The 24,340-nt window shown below is 35.7% G+C and overlaps 1 protein-coding gene across 2 annotated transcripts in view; it reads left to right on the plus strand.

The window, feature by feature from the left end:
• LOC150089239 (betaine--homocysteine S-methyltransferase 1-like) overlaps positions 1-24,340 on the plus strand; it is a 91,442-nt gene that overhangs the window by 32,932 nt on the left and 34,170 nt on the right. For both annotated transcript variants that reach the window (XM_090388508.1, XM_090388502.1), the window contains exon 4: positions 11,440-11,631. In XM_090388508.1, coding sequence (XP_090244634.1) covers positions 11,440-11,631 — 192 coding nt within the window. The remainder of the gene's footprint in view (positions 1-11,439; positions 11,632-24,340) is intronic.

The following is a 24,340-nucleotide window of genomic DNA, read 5'->3' on the forward strand; positions in this document are numbered from 1 at the left end:
GGCATGAGTAGTCACTGCACCAATAAATTTCCAAACACAAGATTTGTGATGTCTGTAAGAGTAAAAACAAATATTTGCTTCCTGATACTTTGCATTGCAGCATTTAAGATGAACTGATGTTTTCTTCAGTACAAGATACTACATCACTGTTATGGATATGAATAATTTTCATGATATGACCTTGGTAGGTTATACATATAGCAGGCCATGATAATGGATATACTGTGTAATGTGGCCTCTCCCCTATAGACCTCTGCAAGTCTGTATGTATTTCTCATTTTCTAGCTAAATACAAATGTAAATACAAATGGTTCATCCCACAGCGCCAGTTCTGCTTACCAAAAGTGGCCCACTGGGCACTCACATCCTTTCGTCCGGGCTTAGAGTCAAGCAAGCCGGACTTCTCACCCATTTAAAGTTTGAGAATAGGTTGAGGTCGTTTCGGCCCCAAGGCCTCTAATCATTCGCTTTACTTAGTGAAAGCTATGAAAAATGGTAATTACAATTAAAAACCATTTAAGAGCTGATAAAAGTAAAGGACTAAATGCGATTAAATAGAGTATCTTTTGAGACCGCATTGGATGTTAGTTGAGAAAGATACACTACCTTGAAAGCTTCTCTTTATTTGTGCATTTTCTCTCTTTTAGCCCTTTATTTTTATCAGTTTTTCATGTTTTTTTTTTTTATAACTAGTTTCCATTCTCCATTTTTTGTATAGTTCTAATTAATATTTTATTTGTTTATTCAGTAGATGTGCTTACTCATATGATTCTTGTTACACAACGCCTTTTCTATAATATTTGCATTTCTTTCAAATTTAATGGATAATCAGATTTAGCAGAGAGGTCTTGCTGCAAAATAGCTCCTTAAATAAGGATTTTATTGTATTTAGTTTAAAAAAAAAAGCCAAAGAAAAATCCATAACTTGAATTCACTTAATGCAAGTGTGTGTGTAAATATTTTCAATAATTATTTTTTTCCCTGTGATTTTAGATGCTGGTCTAAAGCAATCATATGCATATTTTTTAATTGATAACATAGCATCACATTTCATTTTTAGATGTTTATGATAATACAACTGTGAATAAGTATTTTAAGCAGTTTTTATTTAATTTTATATTTAATTGTAATGTGGTGAAAGGCACTGTAATGCTGTTACTTTCAGAAACCTGTATTTGTCAAAATAAGAAAATTAGAAGTACAGAATTATTTTTACATTCACAGTGTGAAGTAAATGTTATGTTACTTTAAAAAAAAAAAAAAAAAAAAAAAACAACCTAGAAAGGTTCATTGCCACCTAATCTTCAGAAGAGACACTGCTGCTGCTGATCATTATCAGTAAACTTTACTCCCCATAGAAACATGAGCTAATGCACTCAGAAATAAGGGAAGCAAGTATACTTTATGTAAACAGCTGAGCAAGGAAGTTAATTAGTATAATAAACACAGAGGTAAGTCACCTCCTTTGCAGTGACTTCAGATAAGGAGTGTGAGTGAAAGACTTCTTTTTGGAAGGACTTTTGAGTTTCTTGTCCCTTTATATTATGCTTCCTGAAACATAAAGCTATAAAAGTATACCAGAAGTGAAAAACTTGAAACTCTGCTATAATTTAAAGGTACTGAAGGCCACAGTGGGAATGGAACATTTAGTTTTTGCTTGTGAAATTTTTAATACACTAGGATAGCTGTCATCCTTACATGCTTGCTAATGAGTTAACTACTGTGTAATTTTACTAGATTTTTATATTATAAGTGTTCACTTGGAGGTATGAAGCATCTCCAAATATTAAAAGCTTATAATATATATATTATAAGCTTTTAATATATATATATATATATATATATATTTTTTTTTTTTTTTATTCCATGCGAAGAATTATAATTGTAATTTTCACATATTTATTTACATTTGTAATAGGCTAGTATGAATCAGAGCTGTAATGCTCAATATGTTCTACGTTGATATTAATATTTGTAAAATAATAAGAGGAGTTTACCTCAATATAGTACGTAGAACACTTCCGTATGATACTCTCCAGAAATTAAAACGAAAAAAATCGAAAAACTTACATTAGAGTAAAAATAATTAAAAACCAATTTAACACAATTAAAAATATGTAAAAGAATCTAACGAAAATTAAGCCGACCGGGCTAGCCGGGTGGGTAAAGTACCTACCTAGCAACTCAAAGGTTGCGGGTTCGAATCCCGCCTCGGGCTTGGATCAAAGTACTGCAAAAACCTTGGGAGGTGCATTATGGCCACAGAAGCCGATGCGCCAACAACTACAAAAAACGAAAATTAAAAATAATATTTTTAATTTTCTTATTTTCGTTAGGTTTTTTTACATATTTTTAATTGTGTTAAATAAATTGGATTTTAATTATTTTTTACTCTAATGTAAGTTTTTTTTTTTTTTTTTTTTTTGTTTTAATTTCTGGAGAGTATATCATACGAAAGTGTTCTACGTACTATATTAATGTAAACTTCTCTTATTATTTTACAAATTTGTAATAGGCTATAAAGTTAACTATTTGAAAAGGGTCGTGATACTTTGTTTATATTGTAAAGATTAAACTAGTGAAAGAAATATTGTTATACCATGTATTATGAATTAAGTTTGAAATACTAATTTTTCATTATTTATCATTTAATTGCATGATTAGTCATTTGATGTCAGTTCACTCACAGAACTGAGTTTATATTTTTATGTCAATAAAAAACTTTGGGAATAAGAATGCAAGAGGGAAAATTGTCCAATTAGAACTTGTTCCATTTATTTTAATTAAGTTGCATTCTTTTTCTATCTTGTTACATATTTTAAATTTAATAAAACATGAAATTTTACAAGCAGTAAGATCAAATATTTTCAGTATTAATTGAAACAGACTTTATAGAAAAATTATATTATATCAAACTGGATGCAGTCCCAGTGTAATTGGACACAGGTATGCATCAAAAGGGCAAGTGTCTACAAAATATGCACTTATTGTTAACTGTTTCCAGATTCACAAAACAGTTATATCTGGAGGGATTGAGGCGCCAGTTGCTAATGGCTACTGTTTCAAGTTCTCATGGTTTAATTTTTGTTCATTTAGTTCTGATCTGTATGGATTTTTCTTTGAATTTGCAGCCAAACTTAGCTTTCCACCCATATTCAAAATACTGCATATGGGTAGAAGTAGCCCCAGAGAAACGTACCGACTATGTAGTACTACACTTAGGGTGGCAGAAAATGAAAAAGACCTGAGAGTAATTGTAAAGAAGGATATGAAGTTTTCTGAGCAATGCAGACAGGCTGCCAGAGCAGGTCATTGGGTATTGTCAATGATATACAGGAATTTTGCTAGTAGGGAAAAGGAGGTTTTTATCCCTTTGTATAAGGCAGTGGTCAGGCCATGCCTTGAGTACTGCGTACAGGTCTGGAGGCCTCATTTTAGGAAAGATGTAGATTTAATTGAGCGTGTACAGAGAAGGGTCACAAGATTGGTGAGGGGAATGAAGGGATCCTCTTACCAAGAGAGGCTTAAGTTCTGCAAATTGCAGTGGCTGGAGACTAGGCACCTGCGCGGTGATCTGATTGAGGTGTATAAGGCCTTGAATGTATTGAGCATGCTGAATTCTGATGGGATCCTTCCACTTGTTCAGATTATGAACCTAAGGGGGCATAAATTCAAATTAAGAAAAGACAGATGTAGAATTGATGTGCAGAAATTTGCCTTTAGCCAGCGGGTGGTTAATTGCTGGAACAAACTTCCATCTGTCGTTATGGATGTTGATAGCTTAAACAAATTCAAGGAGAAACTGGACAGATGTTTAGAGGGAATGGATGTGTGAAATTGATTTTTTTTTTTTGGCTGATGCTACAAAGCTCATATGCTTGCTTTCTTGCCTCCAACACATGCCTCCATTATTATTACTTTCCAGAGTACTCTAAGTTGGGTTCACAGACATGTATCTTGTTCACTTTTGAGTCTGTTTTATAACTTGAACTTGACATGCTTAGCCCGAAGTCAGTGTGCATCTGTGTACTTTACTGTGTACTGTCAGTGTACTTCAGCACAATAGAAATTACTGCTGATAAGTTTGAAAATATACCTAACATTTCTAATTATATAATGATGCTTTCCTATGATAGAGATGTAACTTCTGTCAAAGCAGAATTCAGGCTTGACCAAATATCTTTGAACAGACTCAAAGAATTAAAGGTTCATTAAAGGGTTGTGCTCTTAGTTTATCTGAAACCCCCAAGGAAGAAAATTGGGCAGAATGAGAGCTTGAGTTAGATCATTGATTTTACTACAAAACTGACACAGTGACAATATTCTAATAAATCAAAAGGTGTGTAGTCACCTCTTCTGTCTAATTAGCTTATCACTCAGTATAATTACTCCAAAAACCAGTTCCAAAATGATTTGTATAAAATGCAACCATTCTCGATATCCAAGTGATCTTCTTGCCCTTGTGTAATCAGTCACATCTCTGAAACTACAAATCAAATTTCAAAATATCAGGTGTCTCAGAAACAAACTTGAAAGCAGCAGGCCCTTGTTATAACGTGGTTTGCTCTACGCTGATTTGCTATAATGCTGTATATTATAACCCATATCTCACTCTAACGCTGTCACAACTCACTACCAGCATACAGATTGAATTTTTGGCATGTTTAGTGAAAATGTTTCATTCGATGTAATTCGATAGCTTGAAAATGAGTAGCAAAGTTTCCCACGTTGACTTGTGAAATTTTCTCCCACGCTAATTTAATTGCACTATGGTGACTTGTTACAATCAACATTTTAAAATATGATCAAGTATATTGCTTGTAATATTTGCATTATACGCATTTATCCGAAGTCTAGTCATCACTCAGTACAGTGTTAGAGATTGTCCATAATGGACAGTTTACATGAACATTGTATCATAATTAATGCAATGCAGTTACATTTTCGAAGATTAATAATGGCGGATAAGAATTAAAAAGGTACAATGTCTGGATGTGGTACAAAGCCTACTAAGGTAAGGCAGATACTGAATTTGAAAATTAGATTATACGTTTTGAAGCAAATTGATTCCGTTCAACGACAAGTGGATGTGTGCAATAATTTAGGACTGGCAGGTTCAACTGTAAAAACAATTATAAAGAATTAATTTTAGCAGCGGGAAAGACAGCTGTTCCACTGCAAGCAACTAGGCCGGCTGTTATAATTGAAATGGAGAGACCTCTAAATAATTTTATTGAAGATAATATCCAATGCACAATTCCGTTAAGTTAAAGAAAAAGCGATTAGCTTATATGATGATCTGAAGAAAGCTCACCTTTCAAAAAAAAAAAAAAAGCGGAAAACCATTTAAAGCTAGAAAGGGCTGGTAAGATAGATTTAAAATCCAGGGAGAAGCCGCAATGCAGATCAAGAAGGAGCTGAAACTTTCAAAAAAGAACTTCTAAAAATTATTGAAGAGTGGTGTTAAACTTCTCAACAAGTTTTTAACATAGATGAAAGAGAACTTTTTTGGAAACGAATGCCTAAAAGAAGTTTCATGTCGAAAGAAAAAAAAAACGTGCCAGGCTTCAAGCGGCGAAGGATCAGTTGACTTTATTGTTGGGTGGTAACGCTGCGGGGATTTTAAAGTAAAACCCCTTTTAGTTTACTAGGAAGATGGCCAAAGTACAACCCAAAATCGACCAAAGTTACGAAAACTTGATAGCCCAGGGCCATCGGATTAATAAATTCATGATTTTAAGTTTAATTTTGATACATAATGTAGTTACTTACCACATAATTATAAAGGTATGTAATGGAGAATATTTTATATGTACAAATTTTTAATATTAAATATTTTGACCGACATTTATGCGTCTTTTCGCTACCATTTATTATTGATTAAGAAATATCTTATGTCATAGACCACAACTCACAAATACATATGTTACATTATGGGAATACGGCACTCGCTTAGTGCTCTGTTTTTCGGGAACAAATCATCAGTGTTAAGCAGGGATCACATGTACTCTCTTCAGTTTGTCATCTTTACTTGAAACCTTGCAAAGAGACTAATTCATTGCATTCATTAGCACTAATTTTGACTATGATAAATTCTTTACCCAGTCAAAAAAGAAAAAAGGTGACTTTTAAAAGTTATTACAGAGAAAAATTTTGAAACCATCATGGCTGCTTATGTTTCTCATTTATTCCCAAGGTACAGTTTGTTTGTATGTCTTATACCTCCTGTTTGTTCATTTTTGATTTGATGAATTTGAAGTATCAAGTCATCAAATGTAGGGGGATATCGTAGACATAGTGTCATTCAGACATATAAGGGTTGCAGAATTTAAATATGGGGGAGTACAATGTGTACAGAAAGGACAGACAGCACAGGAGTGGGGGAGGGTGCTTCTCTTAGTTAAGAAGCATATGCAATATAAGGCAGTGCATCCAGTTGACTTGGGTGGGCTGTGCAATGTTTAGTGTGACATTCTGATTTACTGAGAAAACAAAAATGAGAGGAGTGTGTTATTGGCCTAATGTCTGTAATGAGTAAAGTGAACAACTGTACAGAAAAATAGAGTAGGCCAGTAAATCAGAATGGCTTATAATGGGGGATTTTAACTTTCCAGATATTGAATGAAATGTGTGGATTGATCACTCACACTCTAGCAACACTTTTGTGGATTTATTGGCTGACCAGTTTTCTACAGTACAGTAGCATGAGGGGCAACAAGAGGAAGCAATAGCCTTGATCTGATTATTAGCAGCAATTCTTCATGCATTAAGAACCTGCAGGTAAAAGACCTAAAAGAGATCAGCTGCTCCAAGGATATTAAAAAGAATTTAGCATTTTCTTCTATAACTGCATTAGACCAATAGCTCAATAGCTGAATTTTTTCAGTGTATCCCTGGAACTGTCTCATAAAGCCAGTGTTGAAGACTTAAATATTAAAGTCACAGTGTTGAAGACTTACATAATTTCACAGGTTGCTTTGAATAATCAGCTCTCACCATCTTTTTAAGACAAAATCGTTCACTCACTGAAATTACAGATGGAACCATCAGTTCACACTGTCAGTGAGTTGGTTGACAAAAGGAACCTTTTAGTAGCTGAATCAGAATACATTCTTGTTCTTAAATAGACAATTGGCAAACAAGGAAAAACACCTTTCGTCTTTTCCTCACACCAAACACTGTGAGGAAAAGAACAAATTAATATGCCTAGCCTTGGTCATATCTCCAAGCAAACTAATTATACAGCAGGCCCCCGTTATAACGCGGTTCGCTTTACGCTGATTCGCTATAACGCTGTTTTTATATTATAACCCGTATCTGACTATAACGCTGTTCTTATATTATAACCCGTATCTGACTATAACGCTGTTCCAGATCACTATAACGCTCTTTTACATATTGCATTTTTGGCATATTTAACGAAATCGTTTCATTTGATGGAGTCGATAGCTTGAAAATGAATATAAAAATATGGTTAAAACGTTTCCCATGCCGACCTGAAAAATATTCCCACACTCAGTGAAATTCTCTCGCGCGCTAATTTAATTGCAGTACAGTGACTTGTTATGTAGTTCGGAGATCAATTATATTGCTTGTAATATTTGAGTTATATGCATTTATCCGAAGTCTAGTCATCACTCAGTATAGTATTAAACATCGTGTGTAATGGACAGTTTACTTAAACATTGTATCATAATTGATGCAACCAATGCAGTTACATTTACGAAGAGTTAATAATGGCCAATAAGAATGAAAAAGCAACAACATCTGAGCGCAATACGAAGATATAAATGTAAGGAAAAAGACTGAATTTGAAAATCAAATTAGACGTTTTGAAGCGAATCGATTCTGGTCAAAGACAAGCGGATGTGTGCCAAAATTTAGGACTTGCAAGTTTAACTGTAAGAACAATTATAAAAAAAAAATAAAGAATTAATTTTAGCAGCAGGAAAGATAGCTGTTCCACTGCAAGCAACTAGGGCTAGGCCGGGCTAGGATTGAAATGGAAAGACTAACTAATTTTATTCAAGATAATATCCAATGCAGAATTCAGTTAAGTTAAATATTATAAATAATAAAAGAGAGAGAGAAAGATTAGCCTATATGATGATCTGAAGAAAACTCGCCTAAAAAAAAAAAAAAAAAAATTGGAACCATTTAAAACTAGTAAGTGCTGGTTGAATAGATTTAAAATCCAGGGAGAAGCCGCAAGTGCAGATCAAGGAGCCGAAACTTTCAAAAAAGAACTTGTTAAAATTATTGAAGAGGGATATTGTGTGTTATACTTCTCAACAAATTTATAACATAGATGAAGCAGGACTTTTGTGGAAACGAATGCCTAAAAGAAGTTTCATATTGAAAGAAGAAAAAAACATGCCAGGTTTCAAAGCGGCGAAGGATCGGTTGACTTTATTGTTGGGTGGTAATTAAACTGCGGGGATTTAAAATTAATACCCCTTTTAGTTTATTTGGAAGAGAGCCAAAGGTCAACCAAAAATCGACACAGTTTTCATAATTAAATTCATCAATTAAATTAAATCAATTTAGATCAATTAAATTCATGATTTTAATCGGAATTTTAAGTTTAATTTTGATACGTAAGTAGTTACCATATAATTATATACGTATGTAATGGAGAATATTTTATATGTACAAATATTTGAATATTAAATATTTTGACTAACATTTGTGCACCTTTTCACCACAGTTTATTATTGATTAGGAAATATCCTATGGCACCGACCGCAACTCACACATACATATGTTACCTTATGAGAATGGGCGCTCGCTTAGCGCGGATTCACTTAGCGCTCTGTTTTTCCGGAATGCATTATCAGCGTTAAGCGGGGGTCACCTGTAGTATAAATCAGTTACCTGACTAATTTAGTCTTGGGTCAAATCAATTTCAAAGTTATGCCCAAAAAATTACCAGTTACTGTTGTGTTGACATCCTTGTAGGCTTCAGTACAGTGTGTTTCCCATTCCCACCACAAACATGCTAGCTAGTCCATCAAGCTTTCATTCATCTCAGTCTCTTCTATTTTGCTTAATTTAATAACAAATAATGACTGAGATGTATGAGAAAATTATTTGAAAAGTTTTTGGACTAATAAATGGCTTCATCGCTTATCAGCTCAAAACTTTACCCATTATGGAATGAGAAAATAGTACTATTGTAATGTGTTTAGATACTTAATATTTAAGGTTATCAACTGTTAGAGTTAATAGGAAATTAATGGAAACATCAATTTTTATTAATTCCCTTCTTTCTTTACCTGAACAATCCTTTCTAATCAGGCACCTCTGTAGCCAGGTGGGCAGGAGCAGCAGTGCATAGCACACGCTTCTTGATTAGACCGGGGTTCGAGCCCGTGACCACCAAATACGGAGGATGCGGAAAGGTCAGGGAATGACCACTGCATATCCCCGGAGCAATATGGCCTTAGTTGTTAATGCTCCTAAAAACCAAACAACAAACAAAAAAAACAACCTTTCTAATCAAAGATTTTTCTCTATCCTTCATTGAACTTATTCTCTCAAATAGAAATATTATAACAGAGATTCCCCAAAGTGTTTCCTTCTCAGTCCTGCTCCTCAATATCATCTAGATACCTTTTTTTAATAAAGATCGTGGCCTTCCTTCATATGCTGATGTACGCTTCACTTCCCCACAAACTGAAAATCTCAGTCAGTATTAGCCAGTGAGGCATTAAAAGTTTCTTTTGCTGTTTTTTAATTTTGGAATTAAAATTAACCTTCCTTAACTTGAAACTGAATTCTGCTCAGACCCAATATTTCAGTTTATCACCAACATAAAAATCTCTTCCTCTATTAGTTTTAAACAGTGGCTTTCAACTGGGGTACCGCAAAAACATTCCAGGGGTGCCACGTAATTTGGGTTTAAGTTACATAAACTTATTTTTTTAAATTTAAGTATTTATTTCATTATAAAAAAGTACATTCTTATAATTATATTATTATAACTATCATATAGCATTTTTAAAATATTTTACACACACACACACACACACACACACACACACACACACACACACACACACACACACACACACACACACACACACACAGAATTGTATCTAACAGGCAGAAAATTGAGTATGGGTGTCACAAAATAAAATGAATTACTTAAGGGTGCTATTATTAAAAAAAGGTCAAACCACTGGGCTAACCTATAATTGCAATTCTGGTACTTAAGTTTCTTGGAAGGTTTTTAGGTTCTAAATTCGCCTTCAGAATCTGGCTTATGAAGTTAGTCCTAGTAAAAATTAAAAATATGCAGATCATTTCAAAATACATAAATTGTATTTTCTGAAATCCTGTGTTACTAATATGTGGGCAAATATGCTGCCTCTATCAAAAAAAATATTTGTTGCAGAATCTTGGATCCTTAAATGGTACAAGAAACACTCAAGAAGCATGTTTCTTGTCCTATTGCTCAAGAAGATTCTTGACGAATTTAACATTTTTCAATAAAGATTTATGATAATGCAATTGATAGGAGATTTTTAGACCATATTAACACTTGGGATTTCATTAGTCACTAGTTCATTACTGAAGGTCAGGGGCTGGTGGACTCTAATCATTAAACTTGATTTCAATTTAGACTGGTAGGCACTCAACCAAGAATACAGACAGAGCCATTTAAGAAAAATGTGTTTGTGTGAAACTACGAGTTGTGTTTTCTGTAAACTCTGTTATTAATCTTAGAAATTATTAATACCAGCTTTTTATTTTTCCTGATGTGTTGCTAGTCTCTTTTGTGGTATCTCCTAGTTGAATCAGTGTATTCAACTTGAGATTATTAACTCTGCAGCAAAAAAAGTTTCACAAAATCACATGCATTGTATGTAGATTTCAGTATTTTAGTGGAAAAAATAAATAAATAAAAGGAAATAGTTTAAAACGGTGCACTGAATTAAGTGCACCATTTTAAACTATGACACCATACTGGATAATAAGAAGTATCTTTGGTAACAGAAGTCTTATTATCTTAAAAAAAAAGTTATTTCCCAACTACTTCCTCCCAGTGTACAGTGTTGTGGAGCAAGAGATATTGAAACAAAAACCAAAAATCAACAGTAAAATTACACACAGGTAAGTGTATAGTCCATTTTATGCATGAACATGCATTTTTTACAGTTGTATTTTTCAACAGAAAAAAAAAATCAGTGATGTTCATTGAAATTGAAGATAATGTTGGGCATTATTAAATAGCATAATTATTAAATATTAAATAGCATAATTCTGATGGCTATTTAAATTTAGGAGGGGATAATGAACATGGTGAAACAGCATGTCTGTTGCAGGTTTAAAGATCATTGTCATTTTCTGTGAAACAGTTATAGTGAAGTTGTAAACACCTTTGGCCACAGTGGCTATACAGAACATATACAGACATTTATTTTTTTGTATTTTTAGGGTAATGATATTAATGATGCTGCATGCAAGATAGCCAGAGAGGTGGCAAAAGAAGGAAATGCCCTTGTAGCCGGTGGTATTTGTCAAACTCCGTCTTATCTGAGTGGAAAATCAAAACAAGAAGTTCAAGCAGAATTCCATAAACAAGTCCAAGTATTTGTGAAGAATGAAGTGGACTTTCTTATTTGTGAAGTAAGTACTATTTTAAAATATTAAATAAACAAGACATATCGTGATTTTTAAATCTAGTGAACATCAAAGATTTTATGTTGTAAACCAATAAAATTACACCATAAGATTACCTGATAGAGCAGACCTTAAGTTTCATAAAATGAGTGGTATGCTACTTGCCCTCCTGAGGAGCTTTCACCACATCTGTTTTCCTTCAGCAGTTCAATGTTTAGCAACCAGTAGTGTCTTTTAAAGGAGCAGGTGAGACACATCACAAGATTTTAGACCTGGATGTGGTGGAGCTCTCTGTCTCTACACATCCCCTGAGAAGTCATTGGTGAGTGCTGAAGCATGGGGAAATGGAAGAATGAAGGTATAGTAGCAAAGGTTTTGCTTCTGAGGTAAGTAACTTATCACTTATTTTTTGAAATGTAAGATCTGCTGTAGCAGATAAATTTCAAATTGTTCCTTCAGAATTTCTTTTTCTTGTTTTAATTTATATTATATTAAATACTAGCATGAGGGGGTGGTCTTCACTTTAGCCTTGTTAAATATAACAAACATTTTGAATTTAATGTTGCTTTATGATTAATATTTCATAATTTTTTTCTGCATTATTTTATTTCATCCCAGTAACCTAACCAGTTTCATAATGACATTAAGAACATTGCCTGTTTTTACTAATTTAATTTGAAGCTGTGACAGTCATTCATCATCATCAGCCATTTTCAATCCACTGCAGGATGAAGGCCTCTCCAGCAACTTTCCAGTTCCTTCTGTTTTGTGCAATGGCCATCCATTTACTACCCACAAACTCATGAATTTCATTCGTCCATCTCTGTAGTTGTCTTCCAGGTTTTCTTCTAGCTCCTCTTGGGTACCATTCTGTTATTTTCTTAGTCCATCTGTCATCATGTCTTCGAGCTATGTGTCCTGCCCAAGACCATTTTAGTTCTTTAGTTTTGATAAGAATGTCCTTTACTTGGTTTGCTGCCTAATCCATGTGTTTCTCTTCTTATCTAACAGTCTGATTCCCAATATGATTCGTTCCATTCTTCGCTGTGTAGTTCTCAGCTTCTCTTCCATTCTTTTGGTGAGTGCCCAAGTTTCACTTCCATAAGTCATGGTGGGAAGTATACATTGGTTCATAATTTTACGTTTCAGACAAACTGGGATATTGCTCTTCAGTATGTGACTATATTTCCTGAATGCTATCCATCCAAAATTTATTCTTCTCTTGACTTCCAGCCATTTATCATTATTACAGCTAATAACTTGTCCCAGATAAGTATATGACTCCACCTTTTCAATTACTGCTCCTTCAATCATTATTTCCCTTTCCGTGGCATACTTGTTCATCATTACTTTTGTTTTAGCCATATTCATCTTTAGTCCAAAATCCTTACTAACTGTGCATAACTGATTAAGATTTTCCTCTAATTCTTTGGGATCGTGGCTTATGACCACAATGTCATCTGCAAATCGTAAATGGTTTAGGTACTCTCCGTTCACATTGACTCCTTTCTGCGACCAGTCTAATCTTCTGAAAGCTTCCTCAAGGGCAGCAGTAAACAGCTTCGGTGATATTGTGTCTCCTTGTCGGACTCCTTTCTCGATTTTAAATTTGCTACTGTCTTTGTCTAGTCTAATAAAGGAGGTAGCACTCTCATATATTTTCTTCAAAATCATAATATATGCCTTGTCTTTCCAGTGCCCGAAACATTGCCTTATGCTGTATGGAGTCAAATGCCTTTTCATAATCCACAAATGCCAGGCATAATGGTGTTTTATATTCATTTGCTTTCTCCATTAGCTGTGATATTACTTGAAGGTGATCCATAGTTGAGAATCCTGTCCTAAAGCCAGCTTGCTCTTTCGGTTGATTCTCATCAAGTATTCTTTCTAATCGGTTAGCAATGACCCTTGTGAACAACTTGTAGATATGGGATAACAAGCTAATTGGTCTATAATTTCCAATTTCTGATTTATCTCCTTTCTTATGCAGCAAAACTATGATTGCATTATTCCACTGCTTAGGCATCACACCTTTTCTAATGCACTTTGTGAAGAGCCTTGCCAGTTTTTGTGTTATGTCTCTTCCTCCCAATTTTAACAACTCTCTAGTAACTTCATCTTCCCTCGGGGCTTTCCGATTCTTCATTTTCTTCAATGCATGTTCTACCTCATCAGGAAGAATATCGGGTATGTCGTATGTGTTGCTACTTTGCAATCCATCTTCCCCACTGCTGGTATCATTCCCTCGCTCCTTGTATAATTCTTTATAGTAGTCTTCTGCTATTTGAATTATGCCTTCTCTGCTGTTTATAAGTACACCATCGCTATTCTTCAGTTTCAGTATCATTTGTCTTTCTGTATTACTGCTCATGGCTGCTGATTTAAATCCTTTGTTTTCCCTTAATGCTTGTTCTACTTTTCTTGTGTTAAATCTTCTTATGTCCTCTCTGAGTCTCTTTCTAATTGCTTTGCATAACTCAGTGTACTCAATTTTCTCCCTGTCAGTGTTTTTCTTGCTCTTCATTTGTCGTCTTTGGTTCATCATGACAAGTGTTTCTTGACTAATTTTTTCTTCTTTGGATTTCTGTTTCCCTATAGGTTTCTTGGGCTTTATCACTTTCAGAAAATTGTAATATTCCTCGTCGATATCTTGGTCCTGAACAGTCTGCAGAAGCTCAAACTTGTTCTTAAGTTCCAGTACATACTGCTTTTTCTCCTCCTCTGTTATTTCAAAGACCTTTGTATTATTTACTCGAGTCAGTTTTTTCCTTTCCTTTCCTACATCTATATCAAGTGTACATCTTACCATTCTGTGATCACTTCCAACATTTACCTTATTCAGGACGGTAACATCATTCACAATATATCTTCTGTTAGTGGGGATGAAGTCTATTTCATTAGTTGTTAATCCATTTGGACTCTTCCGTGTCCACTTTCTGTTCACCCTTTTCTTGAAAAAAGTGTTCATTACTGACATTCCTTGAGAATCTGCAAATTCCACAAGTCTTTCACCTCTTTTATTTCTTTCACCAATTCCAAAATTTCCTATAGTTCCTCTTTCTGCGCTGTTTTGCCTTTTTCCAACCTTAGCATTGAAGTCCCCCATAATAATAGTGTAGTGGGTTTTCTGCTCATCTAGAAGACTCTCAATTTCAGTGTAGATTTCTTCAACCTCTTCGTCATCATGGCTCGATGTTGGTGCATAAATCATTATAATCTTTAGCTTGTACCTCTTAGAAATCTTGAGTATTAGTCTTGACACCCTTGGTGATGTACTTTTGAATTCCAAAATGTTGTTTTTAAAATCTTTATGGACCAGAAACCCAACTCCACATTCACTCCTTTCACTGTTTCCATTGGTGTACAGCAGATTTCCACTTGATAAACTTATAAGTGATTCATTTCTTCTTCTTGTTTCAGCCAAACCGATGATATTCCAATTCACATTTTCTAATTCCTTTTCCAGATCTAATATCCTGTCTTCACCGATGAGTGATCGTACGTTATAACAGGCCAAGTTCAATTTCCGTGCATGGCAGCCTGGTCATACCCAGAGATTCTTAGCACCCTCTGCTTCCACTCTGATCCTCTTGCTGCCGTAAGAGGGAGAGAGAAAGCTGCTGGGGACTGAGGGCCATTTGTATTGTTGTGCTCTCATTGCTGGAGGGTTTGGTCTTTTCCTCTTCACACTGACCAGGCGTCTTGAAGAGAACCACTCTACACGTTCGTTGCCACCTAAGTGACGTAACAGGGCTTACCATTGAGAAGGTGTGCATGAGTGGATTTTAGGGAGGCAGGCCAACCAGACTTCTCCTAAATCTTCTGTAATAGAGAGATATTGGGTATTACCAGAAATGTTTGTGGATTCTATAAAAGAAAGAAAAAAAAAAAGGTCAGTTACTAGTTATTCTGTGCTGTCACTCCTAAATAATTCCCTTGAGATTTGATACAGTAATTACCGGTGGAAGGAATTGCAGCATCTTCTATTTTGTGATCTACTTCCTTCAACAGATACAGTATCCTTTATTTATTTATTATTTTTTTCTTCTTCTAAAATATGATTTTTGCCTTTTTGAGTGTCGAAATGCTTTCACAGTAGGTTTGACTCAGTAGAACAGATTCAGTGGGGGGGGGGATGATCACCTTGCTCTTGAAATTTAAGTAAACTTGTTTACATCTTTCCAAACCTGACATTTATGAACATAAGTAATATGATTCTGATTTGAAATCTAGCTCCTATGACTTCTTTTTCTCAAAATTAAAATATGCACTAAAAGGGTAAAGATTTCATGACATCTTAGATTTGTGAAATATCATATAAAAAAAAAAGTAGCAAGGAACTCCAGAAATGCTTTCAGCGCTGGCAAAGTCACCGAGGCTCAGGGATGACAGCATGGAACACTTTGCAAGTGAGATATTTTATTATTTTTTTTTTTTTAAATTACAGTCCAGGGATATATTTGGTCATATCTGTAATTAAATTGAGAAAAATTAAAATTTACTGCATACAACTGCAATTAAATTATTGCTTGCTAATAAAATGACTAATAGCCATAAAAAAAAAATTAAAGCATTGTACAATCAATGTCAATTGAATAATTCATTTCACATCAAAGCCAGAACTTGCACTTGATCACCAGGCAACACAGTGGCAACCCCCAAGAATGCACTGGTCCCACAGGAGATAGTTGTTGTCAGTGACTCTGTTGTCAAGGAAATGGGAAATATATTGTTCAAAAAAGGATAGGTATTCCACCTATAGGACAAGGGTATGTCTGCCAGGGACAAAAGTTGATGACATTGTGGAGAAGGTATCATCTCTTAAGGGCACAAAAGGTGATATTGTTTTACACTTTGGTACTAATGACATTAAGATTAGGAGATGTGTGGACTTACTTAACAAGTACAGGCCAATGTTGAAAATAAAGTTGTTGCGAGTTAGGGTTAAATTTGAAAGTGTCTGCAATTCTGCCCAGACACAATAGGAGTGAGTGTATGATGAGGGCCTTGTCAATCAATTCGGCCACCGGACAGATTGTGCAAGGCTCATAGGATAGAATTTTTCTCAGCTTGTTAACAACAGTCTGCTTGTCAACAACAGGAGAGACTGCTTATACAGGGATGGAATACACTTAAATAGAAAGTGTGCAACAATATTTGGTGATGCTATCAAGGTAGTGATAGGTGGTCGGAAAACTGCTAGCTTGTGGGGTGGTACACAGTCTAATTGATTAACAATAGCTGTAGACAGAGGTGAAAGTGGTTCTTGCACTACTTCTATTAGAATGAGCAATAGCCTGCAAACCAAGGTGCCAGGGATTTCAAGGAGTGCTAAGAGTCATCATGGAACAAGTAAGAACATGGACTGTGTTAGGGAATCTAAGAGTAAGAACAGGTGCATGTATGCTTGTATGTACAACAATGCTAGGAGTATAGTAAATAAATTTGATGAGTTTGAAGTGCTGGTCAAAACATCAAATGCGGACAGTTTTGGGATATCAGAGTTGTAGTGTCATGCAGATATAAGGAATGTAGAATTTGAATATGAGGAGTACAATGTGTACATTCATTCAACTCACCTTCAGCAAGTCCACCTCCTAAGCCTAGGCTTATAAGTGGATTATGCTACTTCAGTGTTATTATCTTGAGCTGTTCTAAAAAATGTTAATATAGTAATAATAAAATACTATTTAAAATTCAGACAACACAACATATCTTGGGAGAGCACTAATCCTCTTAGCCACAGCAAAGAAGGATATAGTATTAGCTATCATTGTCTCACATATCCTAATTGGCTGTATTACCGTCCCCAGCCACGAGAAGGTGGGAACTACTATCTAGTCTTGCTCTCTGTTTAAAAACTAAACTCACAAACTTATTGAAGTACCATAGGAGAGCCCTATCTGTGAACATGATCCATAGATCTTGTTGTTCAAGTCTATCTAGACTTATCTCCAGTTCATCTAAGTTGATCTAAGGCAGATCAACATATTGATTACAATAGAGCATAATATGGACACTAGTTTCTTATAACCCACAAGAACATACATCATTTTCCATAAGGCCCAACTCATGGAGTCTTTTTGCCAATCCATGTCCAGTGATAAGGAAAGTGGCATGTAGTCCAAATTGCTGCCAAGGATTTGCCCGCACATTTAATATGTCAACTCTTGGTAGATACATATAGGTGACACGGCCTTTTTTACTCGTGTCCCACCTCTGTTGCCATACAGCCATCAGTTCATTTTTAATTCTTGCCTTTTTTTGTTTATAATCAGATCTCGAATATGTCTTATTTAGATCTGGGCAAGAGGACACACCCAACACGTTTTCTTGATGTTCTTTCTAGTGCAGTATAGTAACGCCGACAAGATGGTCTGCAAATCAGACGGAAATCGTCTAGCTAATACCTGCAGAGAATCTGTCGACACTGTTCTACAGACTCGTGTTGTGCATAAGAGAGCGAACCTCTGCGCCTGGAGCAAGTACTTCTTTTCAACAGTATTAGTTATTCGGTGCAACCAAACCACAGAAGAATATGTGATTATGGGGACAAATACACAATCATTCTTCAATAATTCAATGATTCTTCAATACTTGCCATGTATACAATAAAAACTATTTACAATCTAAAAGTTAAGTCTCAACAGTGAGAAATAACAACTATTTGCAATATGTACGTGGCTCGAGAGTCCTGCACAATGAACACCGAATAAACACAGCTGCTGAATGAACTTACTAAAAGATCTCTGAAATCTATCAGAAACCAACTAAAACCGTCCATACCCAAGTTAAATGGGTTGTGGTCCCAGGAACAAAACTCTGTATGCATGCTTGTTAAAAAGCACGGAAGTGCTTTTTAACAAGCTCTCCAAAATCCCAAATCAAACAATCAATTTAGCCCATCTAGCCAGCCGGGGAATTCTCCCCGACTGCCCACCTCAGACTACGAGGAAGTAGGGCTAACTAAACTGGCTTTGGCAAACTATACAAGTAAAATAAACAAGAAAGCAAATTAACACAATTCACAATCAAATCTATATATCACTCGGATAACTCGCACTGTATGCATCCCAGAATAGCCCCTGGAGCAGTACAATGTGTACAGAAAGGATGGACAGGATGGGGCGGGGGGTTATGCTCTTAGTTAAGAAACACATAAAATATAAGGCAGTGCATCCGGTTGACATGGGCGGCCAGTGCATTATTGAGTCAGTTTGGTGTGACATAAGCACTGGGAAAGAAAAAATGAGATTAGGGGTGTGTTATAGACTTAATGATATTGATGAGTACAACAAACAATTGTACAGAGAAATAGTAGTCCAGTAAATCAGAATGACTTATAATGGGAGATTTTAACTTTCCAGACATTGATTGGAACTTGTGGGTGGGTCACTTGCGAATTAGTAAAACTTGTGGATTTATTAAATGACTGTTTTCTACAGCAGCATGTTATTGAGACAACCAGAGGAGTAATACTCTTGATCTGATTATTACTGGTGATTATTCACGCATTAAGAATCTCAATAAAGGAACCACTAGGTGGCAGAGATCACAGTGTATTGATTAGCATTTGTAGAGGCATACAATGCAAGAAAGCAAGCTTATGCAGCACCGGCCAATAAAAAAAAAACTCCTCCCATTTCACCCCTCCATTCGTTCGAAATGCCTGTCCAGCTCAACCTTAAATTTATTTAGGCTATCAAATTCCACAACAAAAGATGGAAGTCTGTTCCACCAATCAACCACCCGCTGGCTAAAGGCAAATTTCCGCACATTTATTCTACAACTGTCTTTCCTCAATTTGAAACTGTGCCCTCTCAGGTTCTTAATCTGAGCAAGAAGAAGAATCCAGTCAGAATTCAGCTTTCTCAACCCATTCAAGGCCTTATACACCTCAATCAGATCACATCACAGGTGCCTACTCTCCAGGTGCCGCATTTGCAGAACTTAAGCCTTTCTTGGTAAGTGCATCCCCTTGTTCTCCTCACCAATCTTGTTGCTCTTCTTTGTACTCGTTCTAGCAACTCAACATCCTTCCTAAAATGAGGTCTCAAGACCTGTACACAGTACTTTAGGTGTGGCCTGACCATTGACTTGTACAATGGGATAATCACCTTCCTGTCCCTGCTAGCAAAATTCCTATATATCATTGACAAGACTACATGACCTGCCCCAGCAGCCCATCTGCACTGCTTAGCAAACTTCATATTTGATTGCACAATTACCCCAAGGTCTTTTTCACTTGCCACCTCCCTGAGTGTAGTACCCCACAGTTGGTATGTTTCTCTTGGGTTATTACTACCTATATGAAGTACTCAGGAGTGGGAGTGCAGTAGCACACGCTCTTTGAGTAGACTGAGGTTCAAGCTCCTGACTGCTGAATATGGTCGCTCTACCAACCCACACTTGACCACCGTGGCAGATTATGGTCCATTTCCCTCAGCATGAATTGTTGAAGAGGCTTCCATCTTGCAGTGGGTTGATAATGGCTGCACTTTACCTTTATATGAAGTACTTTGCATTTGTCAATGTTAAACTTCAGTTGGCACTTCCCAGCCCATTTGTCCAACTTGTCTAGATCCAGTTGAAGTAGTATACTGTCCTTACTGTCATTAAAACCCTGCCAACCTTTGTATTAACTGCAAACTTGGACATTAATCCTGATATACCTTTATCAATATCATTGATGAATACACAAAACAACAGCCGACTGGGCTAGCCGGGTAGGTAAAGTGCCTGCCTGGCAATCCAAAGGTTGCGGGTTCGATTCCAGCCTCGGGCTTGGATCAAAGTACTGCAAAAACCTTGGGAGGTGCATTATGGCCACAGAAGCCTATGTGCCAACAACTACAAAAAAAAAAAAAAAAAAAACAACTCGGCACCGAACACTGGGGAACTCCACTTATTACATTTGTCCATGAAGGCAGTGTCCATTGATTACCACTTTCTGTCGTCTCCCACTCAACCATCCCTTTATTCATTGTAGCAACTTACCCTTAATGCCATACCTCTCTAATTTGTACAGCAGTCTTCCGTGTGCAACAGTATCAAAAGCTTTCCTGAAATCCAAGTATATGATATCAAAATTATTTTTGGCATTCAGTTCCTTTGTGACCACATCATAGTATCCAATCATATTGGTCAGACAAGACCTCCCTTTAACAAACCTATGCTGTGTCTTAACTATTACTGCAGTCTTGTCTAGATGATCCTGCAATGCTTCTTTAAACAGACTCCATTATTTTCTCCGGAACAAGTTAAACTAACAGGTCTATAGCTACTTGTGTCACCTTTTGAACTCCCTTTGTGAATTGGTGATACATTGCACATCTCCATTCCATTGGGACACATTTGCACACCTCCAAGTGCAAATGTGTCCTTCCCTGAGTCCAAGGAAGCTCTCATAATTATGGCTAAGGATTGTTTACTTCCTTTGCTGCCTCCTTTAATATAACTGGATAGATCCCATCCATCCCAGGTGCCTTCCTTATGTTTAACTTCAACAATTTGTCCTCCACTTTACTCTCAGTTATTACAAAATCACTTAGATCCATGTTAGAGTTTTATAAACTTCTGGCATTCCCTTCCTTGAAGAGCTCATGTGTGAATGTAGATGCAAAACAGCCATTCAGTTTATCAGCTACTTGAGCATGATCATCAGTAGTCAAACCATCTATGTTAAGTGGACCAATCTGATTCATCCCTTTTCTTCTAGATTTTACATAAGTAAAGAAATTTTTGCTGTTGTTCTTTGCATCCTTTGCCAAAGATATCTCATAATCTGCCTTCACCTGCCTAATTTGTAATCAAGTCACCCTTTGTGACTTGATTACAGACAAGCTTATATCTGCCATAGGCTTCTGTGTCACCTGATAATTTATATGCATCCCATACATTTTTCTTCTCTGCCATGAGCCTCATTAGTTCATCTGACATCCATTTAGGCCTTAACCTTGAACAGTATTTCTTAGTTGGAATGAAAAGCCTAATAGCCTCCAAGATTAAGTCCCTGAAGGCTTCCCATTTAGAATTCGATGTTGGCAACATCAGTTGATCCCACCATACAGAATTTAAAAACTGTGTGAGACCTCTGTAGTCACCTTTTCGAAAGCAAAACCCTTCCCTTTAGCCTTGTTGGTAGTTACATCTTTAAGTAATTCCCATATCAGATTGTGATCACTGTCACCCAATGGTTACTTTATCTTCATTTTTAATGCATTCCTTTACTTAAAGATATAACTACCATCAAGAGTAAAGGGAAGGGTTTTTCTTTTGTAAAGGTGACTATAGCGGCCTCAGATAGTTTTTGAGTCCTATACATTGGGACCAACTGATGATGTTACCATCAGCCAATTTGAAATGGGAATTATTCAAGAAATTAATTAGAGCTACTAGGCTTTTTATACCAACTAAGAAATACTGTTTAAGGTTTAGGCCTAAATGGATGTCAGATGAAGTAATGAGACTTGTGGCAGAAAGAAAAATGCATGGGATGCATATAAATTTTCAGGCAACAATTGTGAGGCCTATGGTAAATATAAACTAGTCTGTAATGAAGTCATAAAGAAGATTAAGAAGCAAAGGCAGATTACAAGAAATTTATAGTAAAGGATGCAATGAAAAACAGCAAAGACTTCTTTACTTATGTAAACTGTAGAAGGATGGGGATGAATCAGGTTGGTCCACTTGATATTGATTGTTTGATTGTCGATGATCCTACCTAGGTTGCTGACAAACTGAACGAGTATTTTGCATCTATATTCATACATGAAGAATTCTTTAGAGAAATGGAGGCCAGAAGTTTATCAAGCTCTAGCAGGGAGCTAAATGATTTTGTAATAACTGAGAGAAAAGTGGAGAAGAAATTGTTGAAGTTAAACATAAGGAAGGCAACTAGGGTGGATGGGATCTATCCAGTTATATTAAAGGAGGTAGTGAAGGAAGTAAGGAAACACAGCCATAATTATGTGAGCATCCTTGGATTCAGGAGTACTATGCTCAGGATAGTGGAAAACAGAAAAGACCTGGGGATTATTATGCAGTCAGATAAAAAGTTCTCTGAGAGTACGGACAGGCTGTCAAGACAGCTCATGGGATTTTGTCAGTTTTATACAGGAATTTTGCTAGTGGGGATAAGGAAGTGATTATACTATTGTATAATGCAGTGGTCAGGCTACATCTTGGGTACTGTATACAGGACTGGAGACTTCATTTTAGAAAGGATGTGGAGCTGCTGGAACAAGCACAGAGAAGGGTAATGAGATTGGTGAGTGGAACAAAGGTATTCTCTTACCAAAAGAAACCTTTAGTTCTGCAAATTGCAGTGTCTGGAGGTTAGGCTTCTGAGAGGTGATCTGATTTGGGTATTTAAGGCTTTGAATGGATTGAGCAAGTTCAATGATGATGAGATTCTTCCTCTTGCTCAGATTATGTATATGACAGAGCATAAATTGAAATTGAGCTGCAAAATAGATGTGTGGAAGTTTGCCTTTGGCTAGCAAGTGGTTGATTGCTGGATCAAGTCTCCATCTGTTGTCGTGAGAGTCTTTAATAAAATCAAGGATGAACTAGACAAACTATTGGAGGGAATGGTTCGGTGGTGAAGTGGTTTTTTTTTGGCTGATGCTGTCTATGTTTTCTTTCTTGCACCATATGTCACTACTAATTCTAATTGATCTCTAGTGGGAATAGAATTGTATGCCCAACATATTAATGCATTGAAAATCGATCTCTGTTTAATTTGTGTTAATATATACTCCCACAGTCCTATATTATTATATTTCTGGACTATTTATTCCCAAAATTCTTGTAAGTAAAGTAAAAGCTGCAAGTAAAGTAACAAAGAAAGGACTTGTTATTTGACACCAAGAGCTAAAGAGACTATGTAACCTTTTTTTTTTATATATATGTCACAGGAGGAAGGTCTAAAAGAGGCAGACTCAATCCCACCTAGCCTTTGTTATTTTTAATTCCTAGTTAATTCCATAAAAGGTAAACATCAATCGTTGAGGAAGCTTCCATCCTGCAGTTTGAATTTAGCACATAGCCAGTGCTAAATTCAAAATTTAAGCTTTCATTTTATTACATCATTAAAGTGAATGATGATGGTTGCACTAACTCTTTTGACTAATAACTGAAGATACAACAATAAAAGATAGTGGCACACTGAATAAGAAAGTTTCTTTGAAGCATCTCTATAAGAAGGAATAAATTATCGATTCATTTAGTGTTTTTTGTTCAGTTATTAAGAACTTTTAAGCCAGAGAAAAAGTTATGCAAAGACCTCGTAAAACTAAGGCTGAACTGTATTTGATTATGAATATTGTAATAAATTATACATTTATAAAAGTGATCTAATATTAAAATTTAATTTACCAAATATTAAAGAAATTAAGCAAAAGCAAAAATTAACCTACTGAATCCAAGTCACTACTTCTTTAGCCTTTAATCCACCTGTTTGCAGAGCAAAGAGAGAAACTTCTGCTCTCTGCAAAGCCAACCGTTGACCTTAGAGAACCTTTATAAGCAGCCAGAAGAGTACAATACAGGATTGGTTAATGTTGTAACTGTCCCATCACAATCAGAAACCAGAGCCTTACATCAAAATTAATTAATTTGTTATCCTAGTTATAAGATTAGGATAAAATTAATATGCTATAATTATGCTTTGTATAATGTTAACTATTTACTAGTATTATATTATTTACAATTC

Source organism: Mastigoproctus giganteus, chromosome 2, assembly GCF_048544385.1.
Source record: "Mastigoproctus giganteus isolate SK-2022 chromosome 2, ASM4854438v1, whole genome shotgun sequence".
Lineage (NCBI taxonomy): Eukaryota > Metazoa > Arthropoda > Arachnida > Uropygi > Thelyphonidae > Mastigoproctus > Mastigoproctus giganteus.